We start from the raw sequence: 11,286 nt of genomic DNA, 5'->3' as shown, positions 1-11,286 counted from the left end.
CTCATTTTTCAAGCTTCACTTCATAGAGTTTAGGTCAATTTAGATAGTTAATTCATAGCCATAGTTAGCGGAACAATGAACTTTGGAGATCAAAACTAATTCATTCCTCCGATCCAAGCTTTTACTGTGCACATATACGGATCCAATTCGTGACTGCTGGATTCAATAGTTTGTTATAGTGGGAGATGCTCTAAATTAGAGTCCCTTTCTTGCTCTCTCTGCTCTTTGCTATGTTGCTTTGGAGTAGGCCCAACTTAAGGCATAGGCCTGGGGCCCTAAAAAAGAGGGGCACTAATTTCCCAGAAGCTCCTTGATACGTAAATTTTATATAGGATATACTATTGAATGTTAGAATTAGAAGTTAGAAATGAGAGGGCAGGGGGCTGTATTAATGGAGCGCTTTATGTCATGTCATCCACATTCCCTTCCATTTTTGTCCTTTTGATATTAATATTTCTACCATCTTCCAAATGAATGAATTTCACAAATTTTTATAATAAATTTGATATTATAAATTTTTATAATAAAAATTTGTAAAATTTATTTATTTGAAAGATGATGGAAATATCAATATGAAAATGGAAAAAATGAAAGGAAATATGGATGAGAAAGCGCCCAAGGAAAGACCTTTTATTTCAATTTCATAAAATAATATTAATCAGAAGCTTCATTGCTTCAAAGGTAAAAATTGCAGCAGCCTTAACCACCTGTTAGGACTAAATTTTATAAAAAAATATAAATTCTTTTTAAATACATGGATAATTTATAAAATATTATTAATCATTTATATTACTATAGTTCTAAAAAAAATTAAAATTTAAAATTAATAAAAATTTATTTACATTCAACTATGTCACAAAAAAGATTAAGTAATTTAACTATATTATCAATTAAAAAATTATTTTCTAAACTAGAATATAAAATTTTAATTAGTGATTTTATATCTCAAAAAATTTTAAAAAATAATTTTTATTATTTATCGCCTAGAGCCCCTCCAATCCTTGAACTAGCCCTGCTTTGATGTAGCATGATAATCGGCTCTCATATATTGTCTAGTTTTTTGATTAGTTTTAGTTGGAATGTATTTTTGTTTCCTTTGTTTTAGATCTTATGTCATTTATTGGCATGTCGAGCTAGGTGTTACTTTTTAGTTTTTTTGTTTAATTTTTGTTGTGCTTCGGGGTATGCCCTAGTTTCTTTTTGTAGACAGTCCTAGCATTGGTTTTTTTTTTTTAATTCAATTTTTATTTATAAGAAAAAAAAGCTTAAATATATGACATACGCAACATGAGTTGTGAATAAGAATAAACCTATTGACTCAATAAACAAGCTTTACGACAACTTTCCTATTAAAGCCCTATTGATTGTGTTTTCTAATTTGGACTCTTCGAAGATATAGATTGTACATAAAAAAAAAATGGAAAACGGATATAATACTAAATAAAAATGGGAAAATAACATTTTACAAAAAGTAAGAAACGTAAATGTGGAAAAAATGAGTTAATAAAAAAAATATAGGGGCTTTTTTTAATATATTTTTAATATAAAAATTATTAAAAAAATTAGTTATTTAATCTAAAAATAAACATAAATTTCATAATACATTCAAATAAATTTTAGAAAAAATTAAGAATTTTTAGTTAGAGACAAAAAAAATTCCATCTCTTGACTTCTTCACTAACTAAAACGAATTTCCAAATTGAGAACATGTTTTCCATATTTTTTTAATATTACAAAATGATCTCGTAAAGTTTCTAAAATTACAAAAGCTATCCAAAAATGCTTTTTCGAGTTTTTTGGCGTTTCGAAAGCAGAAACATTTCAGAAAATATGTCGAAACAGTTCCTCTGAGATATTTTCGTGCATCATAATCAAAGAACATGTGGTCTAGAATTGCTCAATTACATTGGAATTAGTGTGAAACAGAAATTTAAAAAAAAAACGAGATGGAAACAATAAAGGGTATATCTCAATTTCCTTTCTTATTTACATTCAATTGATTATTTTTTTCATACAAAATTCTATTTATTCGTTGTGGTACCAGGTTGAAATATTTGATCTGTCCTAATGCACTCGATATAAATCATATGACTTCAAACTTGAGTCTATATTAATACATGGTAATTAAGAAAATTAGTTGTAATTAACATTTTTATTGAAATTGTATTTCGTTAAATATATAATAATTATTATTAATTGTATGTATTGCGTGTGTGGTTATTTGAAAAATCAAAGGTATGACAAATTTATAAGGTAAACTTTCGCGTACATGTAAACTTTTAGCTCTTTTCGCATTTCTACAATTTTATTCAAAAGTTTAATTTTTTGCAATAAAATCTCGATTTGATCAATTGATTGCAATTTTATCCACAATCCGAATCCGTTGACATGGCATGACACTTGACATTTTAAAACATTTTGAGTGAGCGTACACATGTGAAAAAAATAAAAAATAAAATGATGTTAAATATATATATATATATGTTATGTATATCTATGTGCACGGAGAAAAGGAACTAGGCAGGTAGAGGACGGTGACGAAGAAGGACGGCGATGACAATGACTACGATAGTGAATGGCGACAGTGACTACTAATTTGGAAGTTGGAGGCGACAATCAATTTGGCCTTCCTCCTGCTCACGGTGATGACGACCGACTTGGAAGCTAGACCAACCACTGATCTAGGCTTTCTCATGCTCAAGACCACGTACCTCACAGAAAGCGACCGACAACCCTTTGTTCTTATCAATAGATGACGTGCTTTGTTGATTGTCTCACTGTCGATCGCTTAAGCCAACCCCATTGACATCAACGATTGACCATCAAGCTTTTAGATTCGACCTTTTTTCAGATCTGCCTCCAACACCATCTCTAGCCCAACATCGTTGCCTGTCGTCATCATTGTCCTCTAGCTTCGTCGTCCCCATTCTCCGCTTACCTTCCTTTTTTAAATATATCTATAACATACACACACACACATATATATATATATATAACATTATTTTATTTTTTATTTTTTTATATATGTGCATGTGGAACTCACTCAAAATGTTTTAAAATGACATGTGGCATGCCAGATCAGCAAGTCTTGGACGCCTCTCGAATTGGACTCGGATCGTGGATAAAATTGCAACAAATTGATTAAATCAAAATCTTATTGTCAAAATTAAATTTTTTTAATAAAATCGCAAAAACGAGAAAAAAATTAAATTTTTGGTGCTAATAGCCCTTGTGAAAAATGGTTTCTTTGAAAGAAAATATAAAGAGAAATTGTATATAAATACAACTCTTCTTAAACGCTTGCAAAATGAGAAGCCTCAATCCGGACAAAACCATATATATACAAATTAATTAGGCGAACCAACACTAGGAAAAAGATGGTGCCGCCACAGAGAAGCCTTGGCGTGGTCTGGGGGGGTGAAGCCGAGTGAGGCTACTTCTGCTGGGTTAACAATAACCCAAACTTTTGGGCGACTTAAGCGGCTTGACCATCAGGGGAATTAGTGATCGAACGGCAAGGGGTGTACAGCATTGGTCCTAGCAACAATCAAATATATATTTAACTAGCGGCACCCAACTGAACATTGAACCTCCATTGTGTGTTGGGGTCAGTTCAAAATAATATTCAAAAATTGTCTCATCTGCTTAAAAGATTAAACGGCTTATTATGCAACGAAACAGATGTAAATTTGTTGCTCACTCATCTATTCACTCAGTTCAGCACAAAATCATCCATGTTATCATCGATCAATTGGTATGATTTTCCAGCACCCATTCAAAGGCTCGATCGAGAGCAAATGTCTATATCTTGATGAGTTTGGGACGATCTTAAGAGTTAATTACAATGTGAGGGTGAAAGAATAATAATATGATAAAACTAGCAAATATACAGTTTAATTTGGTGGCATATATTTGCAAGTTATGGACATTTAACTTGATTGTGTTTTTCAAGTGTTCGATAACTAAATTAATTTCCTCATTACTACTTGTTTCATTTGCTATAAAATTGTATATAAGTGCAACAACGAAGAAAACCTTAAAATTTATAAAGAAACAAAAAGACAACAAAAAAAACTATTAGTAAAATAAAGTCAAAAACATATGAGAATCTATATAAATTACTTGATACAAAATATAGAGAAAGGAATATATATAAATTAGCTAAAGCAAGAGAAAGAAAAATAAATGATTTAAACCAAGTGAAACGCATAAAAGATGTGAATCAAAATATATTAGTGAATAAGGGAGCTATTAAAGAGAGATGGAAAGAGTATTTCACAAAATTATTCAATGATAGTGGGAACACAAGAGTTAGGTTAAGACATTTTAGTAACTCCGAAAGGAATGTGAGTTATATATTTTATCGACACATAAGTTCAAAAGAAATAAGGCAAACATTAAAAAAGATGAAAAATCATAAGACTGTGAGACCAGATAATATATCAATAGAAGTATGAAAATACATAGGAGAAGAGGGCATATCTTGGCTAACGAAATTATTTAACGCGATCCTTAAATCAAAAAAGATGCCAGATAAATGAAGGAAGAGTACTTTGGTTTCTATATACAAGAACATAGGAGATGTTCAAAACTATGAAAATTACAAAGCAATTAAGTTAATGAACCATACCATGAAACTCTGGGAGAGAGTAATAGAACAGAAGCTCAGAAAAGAAACAGACGTCTCGAAAAATCAGTTTAGTTTCATGCCTAGTAAGTCAACAATGGAAGCTATATATCTATTGAGGCGGCTAATGAAAAGGTATCGAAATCATTAGAAAGATGTAATACCCCGAGAGCCCAGAGAAGTTAGTATATATCGAGGATAGTGTAAGAAATGAAACAACATCAGCTAGATACCTTTTGGGCTAAATGTTGGCAAAGAACTCCCAAGTTAAGCGTGCTTGACCTGGGGTAATCCAGGGATGGGTGACCCCCCTGGGAAGTTCGCGTAGGCCCATCAGGGTAAGTTGTTCCGATTCTTCCTATCGCTCGAGCGGGATGTTACAAGTGGTATCAGAGCCGACCCTTGGTGAAGGCGGTCCAATAAGGGCGGGGAGTGGCGCCGGGGCTTGAGGGCATGTACAAGGAGCGGCTTCTGGCAGGCTTCTAGGATGGCAGCCCCCAAGGGGAGAAGGTCTGGGACCGGTTGTAAGGTCGCATGACGGGGACGTCATGTGCTCAAGGGGGGGAGAATGTAATACCCCGAGAGCCCAGAGAAGTTAGTATATATCGAGGATAGTGTAAGAAATGAAACAACACCAGCTGGATACCTTTTGGGCTGAATGTTGGCAAAGAACTCCCAAGTTAAGCGTGCTTGACCTGGGGTAATCCAGGGATGGGTGACCCCCCTGGGAAGTTCGCGTAGGCCCATCAGGGTAAGTTGTTCCGGTTCTTCCAATCGCTCGAGCGGGATGTTACAAAAGACCTGCATATGGTGTTTATAGATCTAGAAAAAACCTATGGTAGGGTCCCTAGAGAAGTATTATGGAGTGTTTTAGAGAAGAAATGAGTTCAAATAGTCTATATACAAACCCTTAAGAACATATATCACGATGCAGAGATGAGGATCAGAACATGCAGAAAGGATACTATTATACACATTTCCCGCATCACTCCTTATGGGCTAGACTCAGCCCAATGGGCCGACCCAATCGCCCAGAGCCTAGAAGGTCCATGCGACCTCGTCAAAGAAAGCCCATACACCATCGAAATCCGAAACTCATAAAGCGAGCTCCTTGCGAGCTTCCGACAAAAGCCCCCAGCGAGCTCTCAGCGATCGACTAACGTGCTCTCAGTAAAATCCTCAGTTTGCTGGACCATCCAGATCGCTGGCCTAAAACCTCCAGCTCGCATAAATAGAAAAGCTGCTGAGAAGTCAGAGGTAAGGTCTACTTACTATTTCTACAACAACTCGTGCTCCTCTTAATGAGAATCTCACTCCCGATTTTGTACAGATGATAATGATTGTCTGTCCCCCATTATATCATCTTTATATTTCTATATGTTATCCAAATAATAAAGGCCCCTCATTATAAATAGGAGTCAGAGATATCATGAAGGGGACAAGGAGAATAATCAAACACCGACACTCTGAAAGAATAATCAGAGTGCGATTGTGGAGTAGGCATCGTTCTAGCCGAACCACGTGAAAATTGCTTATCTTGATTCATATCTAGGATCTTTGTTTTCTTCTTCTTGGCATTTCGGACTCATTCACCGCAGCCCAAAACGAATCACGGTCAACTGAAATCAAACGTCAACAGATACTGAACCATTTAAAATTACAATGAGACTGCATCAAAGTTCTATACTGAGTCCATACTTATTTGCTTTAGTAATTGATGAACTCACGAAACCTATTCAGACAGACACTACAAAAAATCAGCGTTTTAACGACGAAAAATTCCATCACTAAAACATCAAAATTCGTCGCTAAATTTATTAGTGACGAATTTAGTGACGGGTACCTTTCCGTCACTAAAAATGGCGTCGCTGAAATTTAGCGACGGGTATTTTTTTAGTGACGGAATCAGCGATGGGGGTTGTACCCATTGCTGATTAGCAACAGATTTAGCGACGGGGTTGACCCATCGCTAAATTTTAATTATTTAATTAAATTTTATTTTTAAAAATATTATTTTTAGCGTTTTAGCGACGAAAAATTAGCGTCTTAGCAACGAAAAATTCCATCACTAAAACATCAAAATTCGTCGCTAAATTTATCAGCGACGAATTTAGTGACGGGTACCTTTCCGTCACTAAAAATGGCATCGCTGAAATTTAGCAATGGGTATTTTTTAGTGACGGAATCAGCGACGGAGGTTGTACTCGTTGCTAATTAGCAACAGATTTAGTGACAGGGTTGACCCGTCGCTAAATTTGAATTATTTAATTTAAATTTATTTTTAAAAAATTATTTTTAGCGACGGGATTAAGCCCGTCGCTAAATTTTAATTTTTTTTATTTTTTAGCGACGGGGCTAATCGCGTCGCTAATTTCGTCGCTAAATTCAATCCCAAAATTCAAAATTCAACGCTTGCCAAACCCCGACTTCCCTCTGTGAGCCACGTGGCTGCACCTCTGCTCACCACGTGGCAACGTTGGATATTACTCCCCCAGCTATTATTCTTAAGTTTTTCACCAAATTCGAACCCCCAACCTCTCATGACCAAATTTCGCGCGCGAGTCACCTGATATGAAAGCCTTCTTGTTTACTGTTATATATAAACTATATTTATAGTATTCTCTTCAAATATTTCAGAATTATATTTATACACCAAAATTTCTTAAATTTATTTAATAATAATAATTTTAATATTAATGTTAGTAAAGGGATTTATATTAATTTTAAATTTATTTCATTATTAATTCCAATAAAACTTTATTAATTATTATATTAGCAATAAAAATTTAGTTTTTATTTTAATTTTAATTTATAATATTTTTAAAAATTATTAATTTAATTTTTACCAATATTAATGTTAGTAAAAATTATTATGATATATTTAAATGTAAAATTTTTAATTTTTACTTATTTTTTTATTTTTTTAGCGACGGGTGACCCCGTCACAATATTTTGATTTTTTTTATTTTTTTATTTTTAGTTTTTAGATACAAAAGCACCCATCGCTAAATTTAAATTTTTTTATTTAATTTTTTTTATATATTTTAGCGATTGGATTCTGCCGTCGCTAAATTTTAATTAATTAATTTATTTATTTATTTATTTTTTAGTGACGGGATTAACCCCGTCGCAAAATTTTAATTTTTTAATTTTTTTATTTCTAATAACGGGTTGGTTCTGGCGCTAAATTTTATTTTATTTTTGTTTTTTTTTTAGCCACGAGATTTTCCCCGTCGCTATATTTTAATTAATTTTTTTTTTATCTTTTAGCAAGGGGGTTCTTCCCGTCGCTAAATTTTATTTTTTTATTTATTTATTTTTAGTTTTTAGTGATGGGATTGACCCTGTCGCTAAATTTTAATTAATTTATTTTTTTTTAATTTTTTAGCGACGGGTTGACCCCGTTGCTAAATGTTAATTAATTTAAATTTTTTTATTTTTTAGCGACGGGGTTGAGCCCATCGCTAAATTTGAATTATTTTATTTTATTTTTTTTTTTTTAGTGACGGGTTGATCTCGTCGCTAAGTTTTAATTCTTTTATTTAATTTTTTTTTATTTTTTAGCGATAGGTTTGAGCCCGTCACTAAATTTAATTTATTTTTATTTTTTTTAGAGACAGGATTGGTCCCGTCGCTAAATTTTAACTAATTAATTTTTTTTTTTAATTTTTTAGCAACAAGTTGATCCAGTCGCTAAATTTTAATTAATTAATTTTTTTTTATTTTTTAGAGATGAGGTTTTTCCCGTCGCTAAATTTAAATTATTTTGTTTAGATTTTTATTTTATTTTTTAGCGACAGAGTTAAGATTTGAATTATTTTATTTAATTTTTTTATTTTTTAGCGACGGGTTGATCCCATCGCTAAATTTTATTTCTTTTATTTAATTTTTTTTATTTTTTAGCGATGGGGTTGAGCCCATCGCTAAATTTTAACTTTTTTATTTAATTTTTTATTTTTTAGCAAAGAAAATTCCGTCGCTAAATTTAAAAAATATATAAAAAAATTATCGACAGAATAATTCCGTCGCTAAAATACATTTTTCTTGTAGTGAGAGGTGTCATGGTGTATGTTATTTGCAGATGACATAGTGTTGGTGGATGAAACAAAAGAGAAAGTGAACACTAAGTTTGAGTTATGGAGAAACAATTTAGAATTTAAGAGATTTAAATTAACTAGAAAGAAAATAGAATATATTGAATGTAAATTTAACAAGAATACAAGAGTGGAAAATGTTATAATAAAATTGGAAGACCAAATCATACAAAGAAAATACCATTTTCAATATTTGGGATTAATGATTCAAAAAGATGGAGAAATTCACAAGAATGTTAGGCATAGAATTAAGGCAAGTTGGCTAAAATGGAGAAATAAATCGAGATGTTATGTGATAGTAAAATCCCATTAAAACTGAAAGAAAAATTCTATAGGACAGTTATAAGACCAGTTTTATTGTATGGCTCAGAATATTAGACAGTTAAATACCAACATGAGCAAAAGACAAGCATAGCAGAGATGAGAATGTTAAGATGGATGTGCGGTCATATAATAAAAGATAAAATTAGAAATGAGGTTATTCATAATAAAGTAGGAATAGTGTCAATCGAGAAGAAGATAAAAGAGACTAGACTAAGATGATTTGGTCATGTAAGAAGAAAACCAAAAGACGTTCTTGTAAGAAAAGTTGATGAAATTGAACAATTAGTCAAAAAAAAAAGTAAAGGCAAAATCAAAAAATTTTTGAAAAAGATATTAAAATTTGATATAAAGTATATGGTTCTAAATGAAAATATGACAAAAGATATAAATATATGAAAATCTAAAATTTATATAACCGACTTTACATAATAGGATAAAAACTGAATATGTTGTTCTTCTTATTTACTTGTTTCATTTCTCTGGAAAAAGCTAGTTTAGATCTTTTATCTACTTAATTCTCCATTGGTTTTTAAGGTATATTTTAATGTATATTTAATTTACTTTAATTTAAGGTGCTTCACAAATCTCTAAATATAACCTATTATTAAAATTTTTAAGTTGTTTTTATTAGTTGCACGGGTCAAATCTCTTAGCTTCAATATACGTCTACCACATGTTGATTGGACCTGCGAACTACTCTGAAAATGGAGGACTATAATAAATCCAATGCTCGCGGCCGCACAGGACCACGTCTCCATGACCGAGCCTAGAGCGCCAGCCTGGTTATGAAACTGCTTCGGACCCACAAAAGACGACGTGGCGCGAAACCGAGCCGCTTGGTGACATGCAGCCGATGCATGACGATTGAAGAAACACGAGACTCCCTTCCCGCCAACACGTGCCACATCTCTCCCGGCCGCCACCGCCGTATATATATATATATATACACGCATTTACTCCCCTCGTCATTCATCTTCAATCCCATCCCAAATTCCTGCCTGAAACCAAATTTCTCTGTGATCTGTGATCAATGGCTGAGCACCGCTATCAGCAGCAACCGCAACAGCAACCGCAGGCAAGGTCTCACCAGATGGTAAAGGCTGCGACCGCCGTCACAGCCGGTGGGTCGCTGCTTGTTCTCTCTGCCCTGACGCTCGCCGGAACCGTGATAGCGCTGGCTCTGGCCACCCCTCTTCTGATCATATTCAGCCCGGTTCTGGTGCCGGCGGCGATAACGGCGGGTCTTCTGTCGGCTGGGCTGGTGGCCTCCGGCGGGTTTGGGGTGGCTGGGCTGAGCGTGATGACGTGGATCTACGGGTATCTGACGGGGAAGCACCCGCCCGGCGCGGATAAGATGGAGCAGGCGAGGTTGAAGCTCGCCGGCAAGGCTCGCGAGATGAAGGAGAAGGCCGAGCAGTTTGGGCAGCACCACCTGACCGCCGGTTCTCAAACTTGAATCGAGCGTTCAAGCTGCAAGCAGGTCCACTGCTTTCCGGCGGGTGGGGCCGTTGGGTACGTACGTGGGTTTCCAGTAGAGTTATTGCTGTCTTGGTGCTTGTGTTTGTATTTGTATTTTAATTTCAGGTCTGGAAAATGGTTTCGATAAGAGTTTTAGTATATATGAAAAGTGAAAAGGCAGGTAGGTATAGTGAGGTCTCAGATCATGGTTTCATTCTTGCAATTACTAAGAGTTGTTATTTTGAGGGGTGTGCATCGATCTGCGATTCTGTTTTTTGATACTCTCCTCCTTCTGTTTTTATTTTTTGGTAATTATTCTTAAAAGTATTTGACATTATTTTAAAGTTACTTAATACACTTTTAAATTTATTATGTCTTACGTGACATATAAATTTTATTTTTTTAAAAAATTTTATACCAAAATTTTAATCGATATATTTATTTTATTTTTATAAAAATTAATCTTGTTCTAGCCCTAAATCTCTTTCTCTTTCAACCCAACTCAACTGATCAGATATCCCACTTCAATTTTTCAGAACTTTGCTTGTGATGTAAAACACTATTCGATTAATATTTCAAAATATATTTCATTACAACGTAATTATATATCTTTTAAACATAGATTTAATAGTATTTTGGCCTTTTGGTCACATATATATATATATATATATGACTAAGCCTTCTCAAAATTTTTTAATTCACAAAATTCACTCAAATGAATCATGAAACGTGAGGCTGCCCATATTTATAATGCCATAGCCGACCGCTGAGATACTTTGCCCG

General features: G+C 33.7%; 1 protein-coding gene across 1 annotated transcript; it reads left to right on the top strand.

Annotated features, from left to right (window-relative positions):
• The first annotated feature begins 10,075 nt into the window (after positions 1-10,075).
• On the top strand, positions 10,076-10,673 carry LOC127789680 (oleosin L-like). Its single transcript, XM_052318632.1, has one exon. The coding sequence runs from the start codon at positions 10,076-10,078 to the stop codon at positions 10,499-10,501; it is 426 nt and encodes a 141-aa protein (XP_052174592.1). The 3' UTR covers positions 10,502-10,673.
• The last annotated feature ends 613 nt before the right edge of the window (positions 10,674-11,286 follow it).

This window comes from Diospyros lotus, chromosome 1, assembly GCF_014633365.1.
Source record: "Diospyros lotus cultivar Yz01 chromosome 1, ASM1463336v1, whole genome shotgun sequence".
In the NCBI taxonomy this organism is placed as follows: Eukaryota; Viridiplantae; Streptophyta; class Magnoliopsida; order Ericales; family Ebenaceae; genus Diospyros; species Diospyros lotus.
The sequence above is the reverse complement of the archived record's forward strand: the minus strand, read 5'-3'. Positions and strand labels throughout refer to the sequence as shown.